The sequence below is a fragment of the Halichondria panicea genome, chromosome 1, assembly GCF_963675165.1.
Source record: "Halichondria panicea chromosome 1, odHalPani1.1, whole genome shotgun sequence".
Lineage (NCBI taxonomy): Eukaryota > Metazoa > Porifera > Demospongiae > Suberitida > Halichondriidae > Halichondria > Halichondria panicea.
Genome location: NC_087377.1, coordinates 17,526,472 through 17,551,908, shown reverse-complemented (window position 1 = coordinate 17,551,908; position 25,437 = coordinate 17,526,472). Strand labels below are relative to the sequence as shown.

The window sequence follows — 25,437 nt, the reverse complement described above, 5'->3', positions numbered from 1 at the left end:
AGGCCGCACTGAGGCTTTGTGAAGGAGGCTATAGTGTCCACTATGCACAATGGTGTGGAATGTCTTGAAAATTATAGTCTCTAAATGATAACAGCCTTACATATACATGTACAGGTATGTAAAACAAATGAATGTGTTGTGTTGTATTAGTCATAGCAAAATAGTTTCACTTTCTGTACTGGAATGAAAATTTTGGCATCGAAATATTGCAGCCTATCCCTTGATTTAACTGCATAGATCACATTCACTGTTTCCATTATTTGCTTATTTAGTTTCTTAGTTACTTATTACTTGTTGTGTTATGGAATCATAGATATGATGGCACTCGTAACTCAGAGTGTGATTGTGATGCTGCTATGCACTCTCAGTCAGTGCAGTGCAGCTGAAACAGTCAGCTTTAGCAGTGGCAGTGAATCTCAGACAGTAATGGAGGGAGACAGTTTGTCAGTCTGTGTGATGGCGACACTGGACCCTGGAGATAGTGTAGAGGTGGGACTATCAGTCACTCCAGCAGGTAAACAGTCACTCTGTTAATTTGATTATGAATGTATAATAATAGGAGGACTTGATGTTCCTGCAAACACATTGCATCTGACTAACACCACTACTACCCCGGATAACTGCTGGATGGTTACTGCCATGGAGGATGATATTTATGAAGTGGATAGTCAGACATTTACACTGGAGCTTGTTCTTACGAACCCAACATCGTCAGATATTATGCTGACAGATCCAACTCCTGCAACTACTATCACAGTAATGGATGATGAAGGTACAATTAATTCTTTTTTTCAAACTTTTGCGAAATATATGTTTTGCAGAGGTGATGGTAGAGTTCACAATCTTTGCGGGAACAAAATTAGAAGCTGTCATTGCAGTAACAGAAGGGCAACCTACTGTTGAGGTGTGTGTTGAAGTTAGTGGTGCAACTATTAGTGAGAGAGAGGTGATGGTACACGTTGCTACTAGCGAACTGCAGGACGATCCAAAAGCAGCAAGTAAGTAAAGGACAGCTTGTATACTGCAATTTGATTTCACTGTTAACAGCCTCGAACAGGGATTATGCACATTTTACAATGGATGCAACATTTAATTCTACTGTATCACGAGTTTGTGGGATTAGTGTTCAAACAAATGTGGACTTAATTTATGAGAGCTTCGAGGTGTTTAGTGTGAGCCTATCAGTCGTTGATGCCAGTGCTAATCCGAGGATCACACTTGGGGCAAATAAAATCATTCGTATTAAAGAAGTGCAAAGTAAGTCCTGAATCGCAGATTTTCTCTTATCCATGCTCTGGCTCTTACAGGAGCTCTAGTATCGCTAGTGAACCAAACTATAGTGCAGAATGAAGGAGATGGTGATGTGTCAGTGTGTGCTAGACTAGACTCTCCAGAGGGAGGGGCAGAGAAAGAGATATTTATAACACTTAATAATAGTGAGTTGATCGTGATATAGATATTGATCTCATTGATAATTGTTTTACCTTAAATGTTTCGTATCAATCTCTAGCTGATATCTTGCTTTCTGTTGACTTCACCTTCCCCTCCAACTCTCGTGTGGGGGCTTCCTGGTGCCTAACTATCCCAGTTACCAATAATAACGTGTACGGAGCAAATGCTGTGTTGACTGTTACTCTTGGTAAAATAGTTGAAGGTCAAGCAAGATTGGATCTGGGAAACACGATGACAACAGTGACTGTCAACGATGATGATGGTGAGAAATTATAGTTGAAGGGGTTGCATTATTTACCTTGTATGGTACTGCTATATCTGTATGAGTTACTAGTTTATCCACTGCAGATGTCACTATTGAAATGAAGAATGAAACTCTAAACCAAAATGAAGGAGATGGTGATGCCATTGTCTGTGCTGTACTCACTAGACCAACTGGTGGTTTAGGACAGTCAGTCACTGTCCAGTTCACTGCTCCAGCAAACCTATCTCTTAATGGACAACTGACACGTATGTTGGGAAATAATTATACACACACTTTTGTTGACTATAAACACATTATGCTCTGCATGCATACAGATGATATAACCTTCCCAAGTGGAGCTGCACTTCTCTCTGAACAATGCATTACTTACACTGACCCTGTGAGCAATGATGAACTGTTTGATACTACAAGTCCACTGGCATTATTCGTTGTGACATTGAGTGATAACCAGGATCGTATTACTGCCACTGGTACCACCACAATCAACGTGTACGATGATGATGGTGATCATTAAACTCAGCTGTAAACAATTTATGACTTACTTTGTTTATTATATCTAGATCCGGTGTTGGCTCTATCACAATTGTCTTACACCTTTGCGGAAGTTACGGAGGAGACTGGAGAGATCTGTGTTGTGTTGGAGGGTCCATCTGGAGGACTGGCAACTGGAACACTTGAAGTGCTGTTCAATATTGACACAGGGAATATCAATAGATCAGCAAGTTAGTGTGTACAGTTCAAAGCTGTTTTTCAAGTTCTTTCCCACACAGCTCCACAAGTTGATTTCACTACTAGTTCTCTAGTGCAAACGAGGCAGTTTTCAACTATTGGAGAGTCCAGATGTATCTCAGTGACAATAGTTGATGACGTCACCGCTGATCCTGGTGAATCGTTTCGGGTCACAGTAACTTCCCCCAACAATCGAGTTACGTTTAGAGGTGGAGCGGTTGCTATAGTAATAATCGACAATGATGATGGTAAGCAAAAATATTACTTGAATTTTTAATTTCATATTTTCTGTGTATCCTTGTAGTGCTGCCTGGTCCAACTAACCTCAGAAACTCTACAACAGAATCTACAAGAGTGTGGTTGATGTGGGACCATCCAGAATTAGATCCTACCTCTGTAGCACTAATTAAGTACAGTGTAGTGACATCGACCGATGGTTTCCCATCAATGTCGCTTACTACAAATTCCCCCTTCCTTTTAATCACTGACCTTGTCCCGTATAAACAATACCACTTCTCTGTCAGTGCTATTTATGAGGAGGGCAACATTGGTGAAGCAGTTTCAATTGATGTAAGAACAAGACAAGACGGTACGTCAAACACATTCTTGGTACTTAAAATAAATCCTTCCTTTTGTAGCTCCTGGGATTGTAACTGCTCCAACAGCCAGTTTCACGGCAACCACCCTCACCCTCTCCTGGGGTCCACCAGCTGAACCTAATGGAGTCATCATCACCTACACACTGTATGTGGACTACCTCAATGGAACCATCACGAACATCCTCACTACATTCGAACAGTTCATCGTATCTCCCCTGAGGCCCTATCAAACTATATCAGTGCAAGTATCAGCCAGTACTTCAGTTGGTGAGGGACGAAAAACATCCAGTATGGAGTTCACTACAGCCGAGGCCAGTGAGTTAATGCAGTATCATGTAGTATACGCTTAATGTCATGTGATAAACCATTCCTTCAGAGTCTGGCCCAGTTGGTAGTCTGAGAGTCTTAAGAGTGAATGAAACCACCTTCACTGTCAACTGGATTCCGCCTGCCGAGGTCAATGGAGTGTTACTAGCATACACTATCAGGACCAACGAGGAAGAAAGCAGATCAGCAGTTACAGAGTACAACACTTCAGATACCTCGTTCTCTATCCATGAATTAGGTAAACTGATAGTCATGTCCTAGTATAGTGCATCACTCCCCTCCACCTACAGTCCCCTATACTCCCTATGTGGTATCAGTGGCTGCCATCAATGGCGCTGGTGCTGGAGAGCCTGTCAGTGTTGTAGAATTCACTGCTGAAGGAAGTAAGTTTTTTGCTGCAACAATTCAAATCCTATAATTTTGTACACACACAGTTCCCCTCTTCCATCCTCGAGATATTGGTTCCACTCGACTGAATGGAACAGCTGTGTGGGTATCATGGAGACCACTCAGTCGCTCAGAGGCTAGAGGCTTCATCACTAACTACACCATCACCTACTGGAGAGTTGGCTCTAATGCTGCGAATACTAGTACCATTACTGTATCTGGGGAAGACGCCAGCTCTGCTATAATTATTAATCTGGACCCAAACTCTGATTACTACTTTACAGTGTCAGCTGGTACAGTACAGGGAGTGGGCAATGTCAGTGTTGCCATGGTTATACTCGCACAGTCGTCAGGGAGTAAGTGTATATCTGATTGGTATGCAACTTCTGTTTACAATTTTTTTACAGCAATGGTTGAAGTGATTTCTGGGGTTGTTGCAGGACTGATCGTTGCCGTGGTTCTACTGATAATCATAGTCTGCATTGTTTGCATGTAAGTTCTTGCCATGCATGATGCACATTTTAGTCAAAATGACATCTTCTCAGAGTTAGGAGAAGAAAACAACATGATAACTTTGCTCCTAAACAAAAGCTAATGAAACCTGCTCCTCCACCAAAACCAATTCGTAGTCCTGACACTTACCCACTTTATGAGAAGAAGGTAGAATCTCAAGAAGACCTGCACGAAGTAGAAGTGGAAGAAGTGGACACGGCCTTCGATACTAGTGACGGTGAGTTTAACCAAACCACCATAATTATAGCCTTTCATAATCATGATTTATTTTGGTGATATTTATTCTCCTTTCTTCCCCACTATCCTCCCCCCCCCTGGCCAGCTATTCTGTTTGAATAATTGATGGATCTAAAAAACACTCTCCACCATGCATTTTCTTTCCCACAATCCCACTCTTTCCCCATACACTCCAGTTTATGAATTCTCTTGCAGACATTGCAGTGATTGATTTTGCCAGTCATGTTCGAGAGCTGCACAAAGATGATGACACTGACTTCGAGAGTGAGTATCGCTCTATCAAGGATGGCAATCACCCGTGGAATGTGGCACAGCTGCCCCAGAACAAGTTCAAGAAGAACAGGTTCACAAACATCTTCCCCTGTAAGCAATAACATGTTACATAGTGAATTGAATGTTATCACATGACATATTGCAACTGGTGTGCACTAGATGACCACTGTAGAGTCAAGCTGCAGTCAACAGATACACCTGGCTCTGACTACATCAATGCCAGCTGGATAAAGGTGAACCACCAAACACGTACCATGCAGTGATATGCCCAGAATTTCCCCAAGTGGTGGCTATTTTCAATCTTCACAATCGAGATCTCAATAGCTAATTCTTTTATCTATGATTCAACACACTTTTATGTAGTAAACTAGGCCTAAGAGGTGTCTAGAGGTAGTTAGTACCAACCACCACCACCGACCAGTGTGGGCACATCACAGATCTTTACCTGTACATTTTTATTTGATTTTAATTCCATACATATACATACATACATACAGGGCTATAAGAGAGACAATGCTTACGTTGCTGCACAAGGTATGTAATAAACGTGCTCTATAGTTATAATTCTGTACAATTACAGGTCCTATGGCTTCAACTGTGGAGGATTTCTGGCGCATGATTTGGGAGAATAAACTCCCTACGATTGTCATGGTGACAAAACTGGTTGAGAGCTCTAGAGAGAAGTGTGCCCGATATTGGCCCAGTGCTACCGGGGAGGAAATGGAAGTTGGTCCGAATATTGTTGTCCTTCTAAAGGAGATCAAATTGTTCACTGACTACGAGATCAGGATCATGTCAATAACAAATGTATGTAAATCCAAATTGTTTATTGTGTTTGAATTTTGAATTCAATTTCAAACAGTTCATTTTCCATTTTCATACAGGCATCAGAGCCTGGGTCCAGTCCGTTCCTAGTTACCCACTTCTACTACCTAGGTTGGCCCGACCACGGTGTTCCACAATATGCCACCTCTCTCCTCGGTTACCTGAGGCGGGTCCGCAAGAGCCATCCCGTATCCGGGGGCCCCCTCCTGGTCCACTGCAGCGCAGGGGTCGGGCGCACAGGTACGTTCATCGTACTAGATGCCATGCTCCAGCGTATCCAGGAGGAGAGGGTAGTGAACGTGTACCAGTTTGTGCGGGAACTGCGGGAGAGACGATGTCTTATGGTGCAGACTATGGTGAGCTAGGGTGGTGGAATTGTAGTAGTTGTGGCCAGTTCCTAAGCACAGAGGCGCCAGCACCATCCTTAATTGAATAATTATGCCATAATTGGTTCATATACTGTTCACATAATAATTATGATAGTGTGTGTCCATGCAATGTAGCCGCTATATCTCTTTCTTCTTTCTTCTATTCTAAAATGTTGCCCAGTAAAAGCTATAATTGACGAAATAATGCGTCAAAAAAGCGCTAGTATACTATTTCTCTCTCTTTGTGGTTATAGTCACAGTACGTGTTCATCCACGATGCTCTGGACGAGCTGATAACATGTGGAGATACTGAGATAGCTGCTCACAACCTCAACATTGCCATCAACCAGCTAGGCAGAAAAGCCCCAGGGAAATCACTGTCTGGATATGAGGAGCAGTTTCAGGTAAAAGGAAATGGATAGGAGGGCCCATAAATTATACTCATCCCAGGCCGATTTTTCTCTAGTATACCGGACGTTAGAGTACATTCTGTGCACAAACACACTATCTATCATTTATAAATTATCCTAGGCTCTAATCAATGCCTTTCTGTAATTTATCACAACAAGACCAATTATGGTGAAACTTAGCTAAGCAAGCAAGCTTTAGCTGTACACACTCTGTTCTGTGTACAGAGCACTAAAACTAACTACAATATCTGTTTTTCCCTGGTGCATGCATGCAGCTTCTGGAACAAGTCAGCAGGAAACCATCACAACAAGACAGAGACATCATTGCCAGCCAAGAAGTGGAGAGCAAGAACCGTTACCATGACAAATTCCCATGTGAGAGGATTACAACATTATAATGGGAACAGTACAATTCATATATTTATTTTCATTCGATGCAGATGATGCACATCGACCCAAGCTCATGGGAAGCTCCAAACAAGACCAGTACATCAATGCCAGCTTCATAGATGTGAGTGTATATAGAACATTCTACACAAGTCCACATCTCTATATCAGTTATCTAGTCTAAGAGATATAGCGTAAGTGCATGCATGTACAAATACAAGCATGTGTAAGAGTCCTAAGAGTGTTAGTTGTCTTTCAACACTGGTATCCTCCTCCCATTCTCTCTCATTATTAGTTGTTCCAACCCTCCCCCCTCTCCCTCTCCCACTATACAGGGCTACAAACACAGGAGGTGCTTCGTGGTCACACAGGCTCCCCTGGACAACACTGTACTGGACTTTTGGAAGATGGCCAAGAATCTTGAGAGCAGGACAATCGTGTTGCTATGTGACCTGACTGAAAATGGAAAGGTATATATTATACACAAAAACATTTCACGGATAATGGTGTTTTGAACTTGTTGTTTACCCAGCTAATGCATGTGGCTAATGTTTTTAGAGTGCAATATAATTTGTTTGTAGACAAAATACATTCTGTAAATTCACTATAGACTAAGTAATACTGTGAAAACTTCATGTAATTCAACCCATGCTTGCACAACTGCAGGATATGTGTACGCAGTACTGGCCGGATAAGGTTGACGGAGAGGTCACTTATGGCAAGATGACTCTCAAACTGCTCTCGGAAAAATGCGAGAAAGAAATTATTGTGAGAAAACTGGAGATATCTCAAACTCTGAAAGTGGTGAGATATACAATCTATCTGCAAGTATTGTGGAGGGTATACTTGGCAGATTTGAATTCGTTGAAATAGCAAGTGTCGTTTATAGGTTGGTGGCTTGCTGCTTTTATTTTGGTTACTGTCATTCCCACAGCACTATATATAAACATGAAAGTGCTGATGCCTCGGTGAATGTGTCAAAGATATATCAAAGATAAAATATTGCTGATAATGTTATAGTGATGACAACTTTGCTGTATGATGGGGAAACTCAAAGAAATGATTGACCATGAGTATTGCTATAGAAAGGATGCCTAAAGTCTTAAATTAATGACTGCATCAGCAGAGCCTTGCAGCTCTCTTCTCACTCTTGCAGCTACCAATGGCTAGCGTTCTAGTGCAGACCTAACTACTAAGTAGAATAGCAACACTCCGTGGACAAGTTTTGCTAGGCACTATTATGAAAAGGCTGCAGTAGCATTCCAAGAGCAAGACTAGAGAATGCTGCAAATCAACGAATTGAAATCCAAGAAAACGTGACTAGAAGCCTATAGAACTTCTTATTTGCACTTCATTGATCCTTGAGCTCTGTAGCAGTCCACACAGTCACAGACTATATAAAACACACTATATAAAACACACTATCGTATACCTCCCTCGAGTATATGTGCACACTGAATAAATTAGCTCGTATACAATACTTTGAATGTAGCATTTGTATCACACAATAAATATACGTACATAATTATAGTCATTGTAGTGTATTGTGGACACAAATGTAGGACTAAGGTGATTATGTCACTATACATGTACCGTATATAACATGCAGTTTCAAGATGTGTATTTATCCCCCGCAAGTTTTGTTAGTGATGTCCTGTTTTGTTTGTTCGTTTGTTCGCACTCATAATTCCACCACCCAACACCTCCACCCACTCACCCCACCCACACACACATATTGTGTTTAGGCTGGCAGTGACTGTTACGTGCTGACTATGTTTCATTGCAAGACGTGGAATGAGAATGGGACTCCGCCGGCACCGGAATTGGTTATACACCTGAATGAGCTGGTGGTCAACAGTCAGAAATCGACAGGCAACAAACCCATCATTGTCATGTGCAAGTACGTCGTATAAACCATGCAAAATGATCAGTGTTTCAGTTGCTACTGCCATAACTTAGTCTATATTTTCAAAACTAAAAGATGCATGTTTAGAAGATTGATGATTTGAGTGAATGCAAGGATACACGTTCAAAAATGCTTTGATGATAAATTCCCCCATGCAGTGATGGGTGTGGTCGGTCTGGCACCTTCCTGAGTGTGTACTCGGCCATCGATAGGTTCAAAGTTGAAGCGGTGGTGGATGTGTTTCAGTGTGTGAAGTCAGCACGCATTCAGAGGATGGCACTGGTGGCCAATATGGTGAGTACAGGATACACTTGAGTTAGGAACGTCAATTTTCAAAAGTAAGATTTATTCGTGTTGTGCATGGGGAGTCACTATGACTGTGTATATATCTTATGCACTTCCACCTCCACTGGCACACATGGACACGCCCCCACCTCACCCCCTCCACACATGCACACACACATACCCCACCCTCCACACATCCTCCCCACCCCTCCACACACGCCCCCACATCACCCCCTCCACCACACATGCACACACACATACCCCACCCACTCCACACACGCACACACACCCCGCCCACTCCACACACACACACACAGGAGCAGTACATACTCGTGCACGAGGTTCTCAAGAATTACATGAACTCATTTGATCAATACGCCAACTTTGCAGTATTGTAAATATCAGAGACTGTACAGTAGTTATGCCTCGCAAGTGAGGTATACGGTAGTGACTGTGTGTGTGTGTGTGTGTGTGTGTGTGTGTGTAGACTACGTACTGCTACTGATAGAATGTAAATCGCTCCGAATTCTTTGCAAGACTTGACCATCTCAACAGAAAGTACAAAACAGGTGTTAGCTGTCTCACGTGGCTCTAGGGTGTTGGGGTTAAAGGCGTCTACCAGCTCTTTCACTTGCTTCACAACTCCTTGCTTCATCTTGAGCACGTCTCCTGGAGACTCAAGAGTTTCTATAGGCTTAATTCTAGTCATGTTTTCTTGAATTTTAATTCGTGGATTTGCAAAATAATGTTTCGTTTCTCGATTTATGCCTAGTTTTGCTTTAAGGCCACACAAATTTAATCAATTGTTTCTCAGGCCCTCCCGCTTTGTTTTTTTTACCCCTCTTGGACCTCAGTTTATTTAGTAACAATCGCCAGGTTTAAACTTAAAAAATTATCATCTCATTACTACATGATGGCACCTCGTGCTTTTCCTGACTTGTGCTTGACAGCTGTTTTAAAGCGAAAGCGTAACTAAACACCAGCAGAGTGTGTATGCATGTATGTGTATTTTTCCTAAGATGCTATTTTGTATGTACTTTTTTACCTGTCATGTAAGGAGGAGTGGCCAAAGTGTGGCCAAAAATTGTTGCCCCCACCAAAAAAAGCCTCCTCCCTCTTCGATTTTTAGTAGAATATTACCTGAGAAACAAGTGATCAAGTTTGTGTGGCCTTACTTGGAATGCCATTGCAGCCTTTTCAGAAGAGTGCGTAGAAAAACTTGTTCATGGAGTATTGCTAATTAATGCAAAAATGTTCATCATTATCATTAGTTACAGCTTCCCAATATTATTTGTACCATAATGTACTCTGACACTAAGGAACATCCGTTGAAACTCTCAGGATACTCCAGGGTACGAATCCCATGTAGATCTACATGAGTAAAAATATTTAATCTGTATTATATAATAGTTAGACACTGTTTGGAGGTGTCTATGGGATTTAGAAGCCTAAAGGCACTGATTTAGTATCCCGAGCGTAGCGAGGGTACTACAAGTGGATGAGGACTATGGATCGTATAGCCCTCCCTGGGAGTCTAACTGTGTAACAGTGTCGTTAGTAGTTTAGTTTAACTGTTTAACATTGTCGTAGATAGAGAGAATTTTTCTTCTATCTATAAGGGTTGTTTCTCCATGTAACCAATCCTAGATTACATCATCTATATACCTTCCTAATGACGTCATAGTAGCTGGTAGGTGTATAATAGCAGCATTCAATATATAATTATAGTAGTAGGTAACTAGCTTGCTTATGGTTGTTTCTCCATGTAAAACCAAAAATAAAGTAAAGATCGTTAATTCCGCATGTTGAATTCGATAGAACCGAAGATGTAGTCACTTGAATTATACTTTCAGCTTCAACCAATCTCGTTCTGTACATCCTGTGACTAAGGAACTTGCATGCACAAACACTCAATAAATAGCATGCATCTCATGATCGAAGTAGAAAAACTTGCAAGCCTGCTGCTGGATTAGACTGAAGGCTGACAACATGAATGTACATGTACTATTGCTGTTTATATCAGTGCTTGCATGGTCAGAGATCAATTTGTGCACTGCTACTAGTGATGCAGAACTGACAGTGAGCTTTACTCCGACCTCTTACACTGTAACTGAGGGAGAAGCTGTGTCAGTGTGTGTGACAGTCACCCCTGCACTGGTTGGAGAGGCTATGGTGGTGGTGGTAAGACTGATAAGCAGTGAGGGATTCTCTCAAGGTATGCATTTAGTTAGTATGCATTGTTAGTTTGCTATACTATTTCCCTGGCCATAGATCTCACTGTTGATCCGACAAGCACACTGACATTGACCAACACTATAACCCAAGTTTGCTGGAATGTTGCTGCCATAGATGATCCTATATTTGAGAATTCTGAGAGTTTCACGCTGACAATTGTACCGATGACTGCTGGAGTGTCTGTGGGGCAGCAAAGTACTGTCACTGTAATGGATAATGACAGTAAGACTTCATTACTTGTATTACTTTTTGGTTGAGTCATGATAATTCTTGTGCAGATGTCATAGTTGCTATGACAAATGACCAGAGGTCAGTCACTGAAGAAATGACAGTAATGGTTTGTGTAACCTTGACTGGACAGTTGGGGAGAAGTGTGTTAGTGGATCTGACCAGCACCATCGGAACTGGTAAATATTAATCATTGGCTATAATAAATATTATGACAATTATTTGTGTATACAGCTTCTGAAAGTGATTTTAGCTTAGCGTCAGGCAATCTGACATTTACTGCATCTAACTCAAGCACAAATGAGAAGTGTTCGGTTGTAACGGCCACAAGTGATGACATCTTTGAAGATGATGAGACATTCACAGTAACACTAAACCCGAACAGTCTCCCTAGTGGGGTCACCATATCTGGAGAGAGCTCCACTACTGTGACAATCCCTGCCAATGATGGTCAGTGGAATTTATTGAGCATGTATAAAGCTGCATAATAATTGTACTATCTACATACAGATGTTACCATCCAAATGGCGGAAATGCAAAAGCAAGTTACAGAAGGACAAATGGTAACAGTTTGTGCTTCACTGACTGGACTGTTGGGGAGAAGTGTAGTTGTGGGTCTGACCAGCACCATCGGAACTGGTATAATTATATTAATCATTGCATGGCTTAAACATTGACAATTCCTTGTATACAGCTTCTTCAAGTGATTTTAGCTTAGCGCCAGGCGAGCTGACATTTACTGCATCAGACTCAACAACTCCGTGTTCAGTTGTAACGGCCACAAGTGATGACATCTTTGAAGATGATGAGACATTTACAGTGACACTAAACCCGGACAATCTCCCTAGTGGGGTCACCATATCTGGAGAGAGCTCCACTACTGTGACAATCCCTGCCAATGGTGGTCAGTGGAATTTATTGAGCATGTATAAAGCTGCATAATAATTGTACTATCTACATACAGATGTTACCATCCAAATAGTGGAAATGCAAAAGCAAGTTACAGAAGGACAGACGGTAACAGTTTGTGCTTCACTGACTGGACTGTTGGGGAGAAGTGTAGTTGTGGGTCTGACCAGCACCATCGGAACTGGTATAATTATATTAATCATTGCATGGCTTAAACATTGACAATTCCTTGTATACAGCTTCTTCAAGTGATTTTAGCTTAGCGCCAGGCGAGCTGACATTTACTGCATCAGACTCAACAACTCCGTGTTCAGTTGTAACGGCCACAAGTGATGACATCTTTGAAGATGATGAGACATTCACAGTGACACTAAACCCGAACAGTCTCCCTAGTGGGGTCACCATATCTGGAGAGAGCTCCACTACTGTGACAATCCCTGCCAATGGTGGTCAGTGGAATTTATTGAGCATGTATAAAGCTGCATAATAATTATACTATCTACATACAGATGTTACCATCCAAATAGTGGAAATGCAAAAGCAAGTTACAGAAGGACAAATGGTAACAGTTTGTGCTTCACTGACTGGACTGTTGGGGAGAAGTGTAGTTGTGGGTCTGACCAGCACCATCGGAACTGGTATAATTATATTAATCATTGCATGGCTTAAACATTGACAATTCCTTGTATACAGCTTCTTCAAGTGATTTTAGCTTAGCGCCAGGCGAGCTGACATTTACTGCATCAGACTCAAGCACAACTCAGAAGTGTTCAGTTGTAACGGCCACAAGTGATGACATCTTTGAAGATGATGAGACATTCACAGTGACACTAAACCCGAACAGTCTCCCTAGTGGGGTCACCATATCTGGAGGGAGCTCCACTACTGTGACAATCCTTGCCAATGGTGGTCAGTAGAATTTATTGAGCATGTATAAAGCTGCATAATAATTGTACTATCTACAGATGTTACCATCCAAATGGTGGAAATGCAAAAGCAAGTTACAGAAGGATGGACGGTAACAGTTTGTGCTTCACTGACTGGACTGTTGGGGAGAAGTGTAGTTGTGGGTCTGACCAGCACCATCGGAACTGGTATAATTATATTAATCATTGCATTGCTTAAACATTGACAATTCCTTGTATACAGCTTCTTCAAGTGATTTTAGCTTAGCGCCAGGCGAGCTGACATTTACTGCATCAGACTCAACAACTCCGTGTTCAGTTGTAACGGCCACAAGTGATGACATCTTTGAAGATGATGAGACATTCACAGTGACACTAAACCCGAACAGTCTCCCTAGTGGGGTCACCATATCTGGAGAGAGCTCCACTACTGTGACAATCCCTGCCAATGGTGGTCAGTGGAATTTATTGAGCATATATAAAGCTGCATAATAATTGTACTATCTACATACAGATGTTACCATCCAAATAGTGGAAATGCAAAAGCAAGTTACAGAAGGACAGACGGTAACAGTTTGTGCTTCACTGACTGGACTGTTGGGGAGAAGTGTAGTTGTGGGTCTGACCAGCACCATCGGAACTGGTATAATTATATTAATCATTGCATGGCTTAAACATTGACAATTCCTTGTATACAGCTTCTTCAAGTGATTTTAGCTTAGCGCCAGGCGAGCTGACATTTACTGCATCAGACTCAAGCACAACTCAGAAGTGTTCAGTTGTAACGGCCACAAGTGATGACATCTTTGAAGATGATGAGACATTCACAGTGACACTAAACCCGAACAGTCTCCCTAGTGGGGTCACCATATCTGGAGGGAGCTCCACTACTGTGACAATCCCTGCCAATGGTGGTCAGTGGAATTTATTGAGCATGTATAAAGCTGCATAATAATTGTACTATCTACATACAGATGTTACCATCCAAATAGTGGAAATGCAAAAGCAAGTTACAGAAGGACAGACGGTAACAGTTTGTGCTTCACTGACTGGACTGTTGGGGAGAAGTGTAGTTGTGGGTCTGACCAGCACCATCGGAACTGGTATAATTATATTAATCATTGCATGGCTTAAACATTGACAATTCCTTGTATACAGCTTCTTCAAGTGATTTTAGCTTAGCGCCAGGCGAGCTGACATTTACTGCATCAGACTTAAGCACAACTCAGAAGTGTTCAGTTGTATCAGCCACAAGTGATCTCATCTTTGAAGATGATGAGACATTCACAGTGACACTAAACCCGAACAGTCTCCCTAGTGGGGTCACCATATCTGGAGAGAGCTCCACTACTGTGACAATCCCTGCCAATGGTGGTCAGTGGAATTTATTTGAGCATGACGATTGTATATACTTATATACTCTCTACAGGTGTTATTATACAAATGATGGAAATTCAAAAGCAAGTTACGGAAGGAGGCGTAGTAACAGTTTGTGCTTCACTGACCGGACAGTTAGGGAGAAATGTTGAAGTCAGACTAGCAACCAGCAGCGGGGGAACAGGTGAGGGAAACACATTAATCAACTATAAGTTCATTGGAATGTTATCATTCTCTTTAATTTATCCGTATTCAAGCTTCAGATACAGACTTTTTATCAGCATCAGTGACAAGAACATTTACTACTACTGATATAACAGATAAGTGTATTATGGTCATTATGACGAGCGAAGACAATATTTTTGAGGCAAATGAGATGTTCACTGTGTCACTGAGTGTGGTCAGTCCAACTACTGGAGCCACTGTCATTGTAGGGAGGAGCCAAACCACAGTGATCATTGTGGATGATGATGGTAGGGTTAATTTATAGTTACTACATGTTATTTTAATGAGTGCATTGCGGACCGTATATATACTGTGAATGAGATATCAATAACAATTACGATGTTTTTTGCCTTTTACAGAGGTGATGGTTGAAATCAGAACTTCAGGAGTAACAAATTCAGATGGTGACATTCTTTTGGACGAAGGGCAATCTGTTGAGGTGTGTGTTTCAGTCAGTGGTGCAACCATTAGTGAGAGAGAAGTTGTGGTACACGTTGCTACTAGCGAACTGCCGGACGATGAGAAACCAGCGAGTAAGTAGATTACAGTTTCAGCCCTAGTAAAACATTTAATGTTTCCGTATATACAGCCTCTGGCATTGATTATCAAGACTTTACGATGGACGCAACATTTACTTCTAGCCAATCACAAGTTTGTGTGAATATTCAAACTTTGCTAGAAATGTCTCCAATTTATGAGAACAACGAAGTGTTTAGTGTGAGTCTGTCAGATTCCAGTGCTAATCCGAGGATCAGACTTGGGGCACAGAAAACTGTTCGCATTAGGGATATAGATAGTAAGTTCTGAATCTCTGAGCAGTATATAAATAATCCATTATACCCTTGCTCTTACAGGAGCTCTAGTATCGCTAGTGAACCCAACTATAGTACAGAATGAAGGAGATGGTGATGTGTCCGTTTGTGCTAGACTAGACTCTCCAGCGGGAGGGACAGAGAAGGATATATTTATAACACTCAATTATCGGATCTCGTCAGCCGGTAATTCCAGTTCGCATGACATTCCCTCTTCAGCCATTTTGATTCAACTTTTTGATGTAGTTTTATTTTCCCTAGAGGACTTCACCTTCCCCTTCAACTCTCGTGTAGGGGATACCCAGTGCCTGACTATCACTGTTACCAATAACCATGTGTACCAAACTAGTCCAGTGTTGACACAAACTATTACTCTCAATAAAAATCCAATGGCCCTCAATCAAGGAAGATTGGATCTGGGAAACACAGTGACGACAACAGTTACTGTCAACGATGATGATGGTGAGACTGTGACACTACGTATAGCAGCCGATGATGGCGTTATAATAATTATTGCTATATAGATGCTGTTATCTCCATGACCACTCCTACCATGACAAGTACCGAGGGTGGTGTGGTTGAGGTGTGTGCTAATCTGGTCAGTCCATCTGGTGGAACAAGTGTACCCATCACTATTGTGTTTACTTGGAGTGGAGGTATGTAAACTATACTGTTGTCTTTGTGTGATTGCTCTAATTACGTAGGATCAAGCACTGCAACCTTCTCGGCTAACTCAAATGCAAACACTCGGCCGTGTATACAACTGACAGTGGCAGATGATGATATATACGGGACGTCTCTAATACCAGTGTACAATGTTGTGTTGAGCAGTCCCACCTCAAGAGTGACTGTTGGAGGGATTAGCCAAACTACAATAACAGTCAACGATGACGATGGTATGAGTGTAATGTGTGTGTGTATATGTCGTTCATGCATGATAATAATTATGGTGAGCTGTCATGCATGCAGTTGCTAATTATAGTCACTAATTTTATATCTAGATCCGGTGTTGGCTCTATCACAATTGTCTTACACCTTTGCTGAAGCTACGGAGGAGACTGGACAGATCTGTGTTGTGTTGGAGGGTCCATCTGGAGGACTGGCAACTGGAACACTTGAAGTGTTGTTCACTATTGACACAGGGAATATCAATAGACCAGCAAGTTAGTGTGCATAGTTCAAAACTGTTTTTCAAGTTTCCTTCTCACACAGCTCCACAAGTTGATTTCACTACTAGTTCTCTAGTGCAAACGAGGCAGTTTTCAACTATTGGAGAGTCCAGATGTATCTCAGTGACAATAGTTGATGATGACACCGCTGATCCTGGTGAATCGTTTCAGGTCACAGTAACCTCCACCAACAATCGAGTTACGTTTAGAGGTGGAGCGGTTGCTATAGTAATAATCGACAATGATGATGGTAAGCAAAAATATTTTATGAATTTTAATATTATTTTTTTGTATCCTTGTAGTGTTGCCTGGTGCAACTAACCTCAGAAATTCTACAACAGAATCCAGAAGTGTGACCTTGATGTGGGACCATCCAGATACTACCTCGATTACTGTAACACTAATTGAGTACAGTGTACAAGTGACAGGGACCGGTGGTTTTACATCAATGTCGCTTACAAATTTGAATTCTTCCTTCATTGTCATCAACAACCTTTTTCCTTATCAACAATACCAGTTCTCTGTCAGTGCTATTTATCAGTTAGACAACATTGGGGAAGAGGTTTCAATTGTTGTAAGAACAAGACAAGAAGGTACAAGTCGAATACATATTGATCCATGGTACTATAGCTTTGTAGCTCCTGGAATTCTAACTGCTACAATAGTTATAACAGCCTCATACTTTATACTTATAGTTCCAGGAGGTCCATCTGCTATGTTGATGGCTTCACCCACGGCAACCACCCTCACCCTCTCCTGGGGTCCACCAGCTGAACCTAATGGAGTCATTATCGCCTACACACTGTATGTGGACTACCTCAATGGAACCACCACGACCTTTAATACTACATCCGAACAGTTCACAATATCTCCCCTGAGTCCTTATCAAACTGTATCAGTGCAAGTATCAGCCAGTACTTCAGTTGGTGAGGGACCAAAAACACCCAGTATGGAGTTCACCACAGCTGAGGCCAGTGAGTTAACACAATCAATGCATGCAGTCTCTTGTTACATGTAGTATACGCTTAATGTCATGTGATAAACCATTCTTTCAGAGTCTGGCCCAGTTGGTAGTCTGAGAGTCTTAAGAGTGAATGAAACTACCTTCACTGTCAACTGGACTGAGTCTGCTGATGTCAATGGAGTGTTACTAACATACACCATCAGTGTTAACGAGGAAGAAAGCAACTCAGCAGTTACAGAGTACAACACTTTAGCTACCTCGTTCTCTATACATGAATTAGGTGAACTGATAGTCAATGTCCTAGTATAGTGCATCACCTCCTCCACCTACAGTCCCCTATACTCCCTATGTGGTATCAGTGGCTGCCATCAATGGCGCTGGTGCTGGAGAGCCTGTCAGTGTTGTAGAATTCACTGCTGAAGGAAGTAAGTTTAAGCAGCAACAATTTAAATCCTATCATTATATTTGTACACGCACAGTTCCCCTAATCCATCCTCGAGATATTGGTTCCACTCGACTGAATGGAACAGCTGTCCGGGTGTCATGGAGACCACTCAGTCGCTCAGAGGCTAGAGGCTTCATCACTAACTACACCATCACCTACTGGAGAGTTGGCTCTAATGCTGCGAATGCTAGTACCATTACTGTATCTGGGGAAGACGCCAGCTCTGCTATAATTATTAATCTCGACCCAAACTCTGATTACTACTTTACAGTGTCAGCTGGTACAGTACAGGGAGTGGGCAATGTCAGTGTTGCCATGGTTATACTCCCACAGTCAGGGAGTAAGTGTATATCTGATTGGTATGCAACCTTTGTTTAATAATCACAATTTTTCACAGCAATGGTGGTATTGATTGCTGGGGCTGTTGCAGGACTGGTCGTTGCCGTGGTTCTACTGATAATCGTAGTCTGTATTGTTTGCATGTAAGTTCTTGCCATGCATGATACACATTTTAGTCAAAATGACATCTTCTCAGAGTTAGGAGAAGAAGACAACACGATAGTTTTGCTCCTAAACACAAGCTAATGAAACCTGCCCCTCCACCAAAACCAATTCGTAGTCCTGACACTTACCCACTCCATGAGAAGGAGGTAGAATCTCAAGAAGACCTGCACAAAGAAGAAGTAGACGAAGTGGACACGGCCTTTGATACTAGTGATGGTGATTTTAACCAAATCATAGCCTTTCATTCGATTTATTTTGGTGATATTTATTCTCCTTTCTTCTCCCCAGCTAATCAACATAGCTAATAATTGATGGCTTTAAAGGACACTTTCAACCACTTTCTTTCCCACTATATAGTATCCCACAATCCCACATTTTCTTCCCACTCAAGTTTATGAATTTCTCTTACAGATATTGCAGTAGTTGATTTTGCCAGTCATGTCAGAGAGCTGCACAAAGATGATGACACAGACTTTGAGAGTGAATATCGCTCTATCAAGGATGGCAATCACTCGTGGAATGTGGCACAGCTGCCCCAGAACAAGTTCAAGAAGAACAGGTTCACAAACATCTTCCCATGTAAGCAATAACATGTTACATAGTGAATTGAATGTTATCACATGACATATTGCAACTGTTGTGCATTAGATGACCACTGTAGAGTCAAGCTGCAGTCAACAGACACACCTGGCTCAGATTACATCAATGCCAGCTGGATAAAGGTGAACCACCAAACACGTACCATGCACCAGAATTTCCCCAAGTGGTGGCTATTTTCAATCTTCACAATCGAGATCTCAAGCTAATTCTTTTATCTATGATTCAACACACTTTTATGTAGTAAACTAGACCTAAGAGGTGTCTAGAGGTGGTTAGTACCAACCACCACCACCGACCAGTGTGGGTACATCACAGATTTTCACCTGTACATTTTTATTTGATTTCAATTCCACACATGCAGGGCTATAAGAGAGACAATGCTTACGTTGCTGCACAAGGTATGTGTAGAAACGTGCTCTACCTATAATTCTATATATTTACAGGTCCTATGGCTTCAACGGTGGAGGATTTCTGGCGCATGATTTGGGAGAATAAACTCCCTACGATTGTCATGGTAACCAAACTGGTTGAGAGCTCCAGAGAGAAGTGTGCCCGATATTGGCCTAGTGCTACCGGGGAGGAAATGGAAGTTGGTCTGAATATTGTCGTCCTTCTAAAGGAGATCAAATTGTTCACTGACTACGAGATCAGGATCATGTCAATAACAAATGTATGTAAATCCAAATTGTTTATTGTGTTTGAATTTTGAATTCAATTTCAAACAGTTCATTTTCTATTTTCATACAGGCATCAGAGCCTGGGTCCAGTCCGTTCCTAGTTACCCACTTCTACTACCTAGGTTGGCCCGACCACGGTGTTCCACAATATGCCACCTCTCTCCTCGGTTACCTGAGGCGGGTCCGCAAGAGCCATCCCGTATCCGGGACTCCCCTCCTGGTCCACTGCAGCGCAGGGGTCGGGCGTACAGGTACGTTCATCGTACTAGATGCCATGCTCCAGCGCATCCAGGAGGAGAGGGTAGTGAACGTGTACCAGTTTGTGAGGGAACTGCGGGAGAGACGATGTCTTATGGTGCAGACTATGGTGAGCTAGAGTGGTGGAATTTTAGTAGTTGTGGCCAGTTCCTAAGCACAGAGGCGCCAGCATCACCCTTACCATCCTTAATTTTCTACTAACATGAATAATTATGCTATAATTATAATTGATTCATATACTGTTCACATAATAATATGATAGTGTGTGTCCATGCAATGTAGCCGCTATATCTCTTTCTTCTTGCTTCTATTCTAGTAAACTAAAATATTGCCCAGTAAAAGCTATAATTGACGAAATAATGCCTCAAAAAAGCGCTAGTATACTATTTATCTCTCTTTGTGGTTATAGTCACAGTACGTGTTCATCCACGATTCTCTGGACGAGCTGATAACATGTGGAGATACTGAGATAGCTGCTCACAACCTCAACATTGCCATCAACCAGCTGGGCAGAATAGCCTCAGGGAAATCACTGTCTGGATATGAGGAGCAGTTTCAGGTAAAAGGAAATGAATAGGAGGGCCCATAAATTATACTCATCTCAGGCCGATTTTTCTCTAGTATACCGGACGTTATAGTCAATAGAGTACATTCTGTGCACAAACACACTATCTATCATTTATAATAGGCTCTGTATGCAATGCCTTTCTGCGATTTATCACAACAAGACCATTTATGGTGAAACTTATAGCTAAGCAAGCAAGTTTTAGCTGTACACATCCTGTTCTGTACGTGTATATAGTACTGTAAAAACTAACTACAATATTTGTTTTTCCCTGGTGCATGCAGCTTTATGGTGATACTTATAGCTAAAGCAAGCAAGCTTTAAATTAGCAGTACACACTCTGTTCTGTGTACACAATTATAAGCACTGTGAACTAACTGTTTTTCCCTGGTGCATGCAGCTTCTGGAACAAGTCAGCAGAAAACCATCACAACAAGACAGAGACATCATTGCCAGCCAAGAAGTGGAGAGCAAGAACCGTTACCATGACAAATTCCCATGTGAGAGGATTACAACATTAATGGGAACGGTACAATTCATATATTTATTTCCACTCCACAGATGATGCACATCGACCCAAGCTCATGGGAAGCTCCAAACAGGACCAGTACATCAATGCCAGCTTTATAGACGTGAGTGTACAACGCATGTACAATCACATGCAATTAACATTCTGCACAAGTCCACACCTCTATATATATATATATATATACATGCAGTTATCTAGTCTATATAGCGTAACTGTTCATGCATGCAATACAATACAAGCATAATAATTATATATAGGAGTCTTGTGAGTGTTGTCTTGCAAATCCCTCCTCCCCCCTCTCTCTCACTATATTAGTTATTCAGTACAACACACCCCTCTCCCTCTCTCTCATTATTAGTTGTTCTAACCCTCCCCCCTCTCTCTCTCACCATACAGGGATACAAACACAGGAGATGCTTTGTGGTCACACAGGCTCCCCTGGACAACACTGTACTGGACTTTTGGAAGATGGCCAAGAATCTTGAGAGCAGGACAATCGTGTTGCTATGCGACCTGACTGAAAATGGAAAGGTATATACACAAAAACATTTCACGGATAATGGTGTTTTGAAATTGTTGTTTATGTAACTAATGTGGCTAGAGTGGAATATCATTTCTTTGCAGACAAAATAACATTCTATAACTCCACTATAGACTAAGTCAATTAAGAGTGCAACCCATGCTTGCACAACTGCAGGACATGTGTACGCAGTACTGGCCAGATAAGGTCGACGGAGAGGTCAATTACGGCAAGATGACTATCAAACTGCTCTCGGAAAAATTGGAGAAAGAAATCAGCGTGAGAAAACTGGAGATCTCTCAAACTCTGAAAGTGGTGAGATATATAATCTGTCTGCAAGTATTGTTGTATCAGTATGGAGGGTATTTGGCATGCAGATCAATGTTTTGATTTCTCTGAAACAGTAAGTTTTGCTTATGTTACTTGGTTGTTGGCTTGCTGCTTTCATTTCACAGTGACTGTTTATGATTCCCCTCACTAAATCTAATAAACTGACTCATGCAATATAATCATACTGGGAATGTATAACAATTATATATACATAATGAATATACGCATGTATAGTGGTGTATACACATCGTAGTAATTACTATCATTAGTGTAACTATCACTACGCATGTATCGTATATACAACAGTTTCAATTCTACTGTTTTCGAAACTAAAATAATGTTTATTTATCTCGTGCTGAGTTTTTGTTAGTGGTGTCCTGTTTTGCTTATACGTTTGTTCGCAGTCATAATTCCACCACCCACACACCTCCACCCACACACACATATTGTGTTTAGACTGGCAGCGACTGTTACGTGCTGACTATGTTTCATTGCAAGACGTGGAATGAGAATGGGACCCCGCCGGCACCGGAATCGGTTATACACCTGAATGAGTTGGTGGTCAATAGTCAGAAATCGACAGGAAACAAACCCATCATTGTCATGTGCAAGTAAGCCATGCACATGCACACCCCACCCCCTCCACATGCACACATCCCCTCCACACATAAACCATAGCAAATGATCATGCAGTGTTTTGGTAGCTGCATGTCATAACTATAGCCAGAGTATAGAATGACCATTTTCAAAACCAAAAGATGCATTCAGTAGCTCTTAATTAGGGAGCTCTATCACTTGTATGATAATTATGTTTAGATCAGAGATTGCATGGATGCTCTGGCACCATGCAGGGCACCTATAAATTATATGCATGCACGTTTCAATGTAATGCTTGATGATTACACCTTCTCCTTTTCCCCGTATAGTGATGGGTGTGGTCGATCTGGCACCTTCCTGAGTGTGTACTCGGCCATCGATAGGTTCAAAGTTGAAGCGGTGGTGGATGTGTTTCAGTGCGTGAAGTCAGCACGCATTCAGAGGATGGCATTGGTGGCCAATACGGTTAGTACAGTATACACCCTGGGGGGTCTTAGTGGATCACCCCCCCCTCACTGAACTGTACCAACATACAAAACATGCAAAACTCTCATTCTGTAAAAGGATTTTCATTTTAAAATTTCTCGCTAGTTGCAATAATTATGTCATTTGCATGCATTGTACTTGAATTAAAAATGTCGAGATTGCACTTGTGTTGCGTACGTGTAATGTACCTCCACACATGCACACCTTCCCCACTCCCTCCACACAACACACACCCTGCCCACTCCACACACACACACACACAGGAGCAGTACATACTCGTGCACGAGGTTCTCAAGAATTACATGAACTCATTTGATCAATACGCCAACTTTGCTGTACTGTAAATACCAGAGACTGTAGTTAAAGCTTATCCCAATAAACTTATCACCAAAAAATAGTTAGTAGAAAATGAGTGCAACTTAATCCGTTTTATATCTGTCGTAAAAATGTATGTTTATAGTTGTGTTAAGTTAATTATAACACATTAATAAGATTGGAAATTAAATACATAATGATTGATATACAATAACTAGATCTACTTTAATAAATTTAAAAGTCACCTACTGTGACACTACTATATAACAGTCTTAACAGTTTTTCTCCAGAGCAGCAGCCATCTTTGTTCCCTTCTTTGTTTCTTTCCTCCCCAGCACACGAGCAACTCTCTGAAGATGGATCATCCGTTTCTTTCAGCTCCATCTTTCGTATATGCGAGGAGAGGGTGCTCCCTGACACTTTGCCAATCCCTAGTTTAGGCAAACCTCGATCTAATCCCTCCAATAGAATGCAAGCTTTGCAGAGCTCTTGGTTTGAGATGTAACCGCAGCGACTGCAACACTAGAACACAAGACATTCAAGTGCATGCAGGAGTCTAATGCATGAAGCTTATGGACAAGTGAGGAAATAAGTGACAGAGATTTGTGTACTAATTATCCTGTATCCCAGACGGCAAAACGAAACATTCAGTTGCAGTCAAATCAGGCATATGGGGAAATAATTATAAACACGAGTACCTAGGTTGATAGAACTGACCTGTTTTTGTATTAAGGTGCTCAAATGTCAATTACAGTTTGTTTTTAAATTGAATGTATCACTCTTTTATGATATTATAGCAGCTGCTAAACAAGCAACTTATTACTATCCTCAGGCACATTAGTCAATAGACAATTCTGCACAGATATAATCATAGTAAACAAATATTAACGATGATATTGTAGCCCCCTAGTTTCTGTATGATTTCATTTCTGAGAAGCAGTTATCAAGGTACAATCACAGGTTGCCAATGACATTCTTTAAATGAACGCATGAGTGCAGTGAGTGCATTATACTCATCCTCGTGCACACATTAAAGCTATAGCCAAGTGTGATTTTTAAATTTAAATCATGTTTTCAATTTGCCACCTTTAAGCGGCCTTCAGGGGCGGATCCAGGATTCTTGATAGGGGGGAGCAAAATATATTTTAATAAAAAAAGGTCATCTGTTTTTCAAGCACAATGTGCTTCCTGCATGACTCATCAATAGTGTGGTTGATGATAATGTAACCGTAGCTACGCTATCAGTGCATGCAGTGAGCTATAGCTCTAGATAGGCTTGTCATGATTAAATTTAAATTTGGTAAAGATCATTAACTACACATGCACATGTTGATAATTTTAATGACTTTGCACAAACCTCAATAGTATTTAGCACACACAACATCAGTAGGAACTAGCCTACACTGATTGAGTAGAAAGCAGACAAAATGTTGTTTTACTTTATAGCCTCGATCACAGGCCGAGTTTTAGTTTTTATAACGGTTAGGCGAACAACTAGACCAAATATAGTCCAGAGTCTGACACAAAAAGAGCTACAGATATGGCCTCCAAGTCCGACACAGAGAGAGCTACAGATATATGGCCTCCAAGTCCGACACAAAGAGAGCTACAGATGTAGACATGCCTAATCAAGGAACAAGAGTTCACCAGGAAGAGTACACAACTCCCACTTAAAACCATAGTAGGCGAAATCAAATTTGAAAAATAACATAATAATGACAAAGATAATCATCACTATTTAATTGTCTGCCAGTAAAGCAATGAATAGCCTCGACTCCAGCCCGTTCAACAGCTTTTCCCTGCGGCCTGGAATCGAGGCTAGGC

The 25,437-nt window shown here is 41.5% G+C and overlaps 2 protein-coding genes across 4 annotated transcripts; both read left to right on the top strand.

Annotated features, from left to right (window-relative positions):
• The first annotated feature begins 282 nt into the window (after positions 1-282).
• Positions 283-9,529, top strand: LOC135352374 (receptor-type tyrosine-protein phosphatase T-like). The gene is made up of 30 exons (XM_064551557.1): positions 283-514; positions 560-772; positions 822-998; positions 1,048-1,257; positions 1,308-1,436; positions 1,511-1,714; positions 1,801-1,962; positions 2,032-2,220; positions 2,278-2,439; positions 2,488-2,694; positions 2,751-3,035; positions 3,085-3,360; positions 3,422-3,610; positions 3,663-3,755; positions 3,807-4,115; positions 4,167-4,251; positions 4,305-4,489; positions 4,705-4,872; positions 4,942-5,015; positions 5,280-5,316; positions 5,363-5,589; positions 5,667-5,963; positions 6,230-6,379; positions 6,661-6,760; positions 6,826-6,896; positions 7,108-7,242; positions 7,439-7,576; positions 8,518-8,672; positions 8,837-8,972; positions 9,281-9,529. The coding sequence occupies exons 1-30, from the start codon at positions 316-318 to the stop codon at positions 9,359-9,361; spliced, it is 5,043 nt and encodes a 1,680-aa protein (XP_064407627.1). The 5' UTR covers positions 283-315; the 3' UTR covers positions 9,362-9,529.
• A 1,374-nt stretch (positions 9,530-10,903) lies between these two features.
• Positions 10,904-23,810, top strand: LOC135352371 (mucin-3A-like). Of its 3 annotated transcripts, XM_064551552.1 has the most exons (46): positions 10,904-11,178; positions 11,235-11,420; positions 11,477-11,605; positions 11,661-11,876; positions 11,937-12,065; positions 12,121-12,330; positions 12,391-12,519; positions 12,575-12,784; positions 12,845-12,973; positions 13,029-13,244; positions 13,301-13,429; positions 13,485-13,694; positions 13,755-13,883; positions 13,939-14,154; positions 14,215-14,343; positions 14,399-14,614; positions 14,670-14,801; positions 14,875-15,090; positions 15,202-15,375; positions 15,432-15,638; positions 15,697-15,840; positions 15,916-16,116; positions 16,179-16,310; positions 16,359-16,550; positions 16,656-16,817; positions 16,867-17,073; positions 17,126-17,416; positions 17,519-17,797; positions 17,879-18,067; positions 18,120-18,212; positions 18,267-18,572; positions 18,630-18,714; positions 18,768-18,952; positions 19,148-19,315; positions 19,385-19,458; positions 19,698-19,734; positions 19,780-20,006; positions 20,084-20,380; positions 20,681-20,830; positions 21,237-21,336; positions 21,398-21,468; positions 21,762-21,896; positions 22,063-22,200; positions 22,672-22,826; positions 23,142-23,277; positions 23,562-23,810. In XM_064551552.1, exons 1-46 carry the CDS (start codon positions 10,953-10,955, stop codon positions 23,640-23,642), a joined length of 7,773 nt encoding a protein of 2,590 aa, XP_064407622.1. In that variant the 5' UTR covers positions 10,904-10,952; the 3' UTR covers positions 23,643-23,810. The 3 variants fall into 3 exon arrangements, with proteins under 3 accessions (XP_064407622.1, XP_064407624.1, XP_064407623.1); XM_064551554.1 differs by lacking the exons at positions 14,215-14,343; positions 14,399-14,614; XM_064551553.1 differs by lacking the exons at positions 11,661-11,876; positions 11,937-12,065 and having other exon boundaries at positions 10,905-11,178.
• Positions 23,811-25,437: the final 1,627 nt, after the last annotated feature.

What these genes read in the sequence shown, in the direction of transcription:
- LOC135352374 (XM_064551557.1), top strand. Translation starts at nt 316, where the DNA reads ATGATGGCACTCGTAACTCAGAGTGTGATTGTGATGCTGCTATGCACT. An exon ending in GAATATCAATAGATCAGCAA is followed by an intron (nt 2,440 to 2,487) that starts GTTAGTGTGTAC and finishes TTTCCCACACAG; the next exon opens with CTCCACAAGTTGATTTCACT. An exon ending in GTCTTATGGTGCAGACTATG is followed by an intron (nt 5,964 to 6,229) that starts GTGAGCTAGGGT and finishes TTGTGGTTATAG; the next exon opens with TCACAGTACGTGTTCATCCA.
- LOC135352371 (XM_064551552.1), top strand. Translation starts at nt 10,953, where the DNA reads ATGAATGTACATGTACTATTGCTGTTTATATCAGTGCTTGCATGGTCA. An exon ending in TATACTCCCACAGTCAGGGA is followed by an intron (nt 18,573 to 18,629) that starts GTAAGTGTATAT and finishes AATTTTTCACAG; the next exon opens with CAATGGTGGTATTGATTGCT. An exon ending in GTTCACAAACATCTTCCCAT is followed by an intron (nt 19,316 to 19,384) that starts GTAAGCAATAAC and finishes GTTGTGCATTAG; the next exon opens with ATGACCACTGTAGAGTCAAG.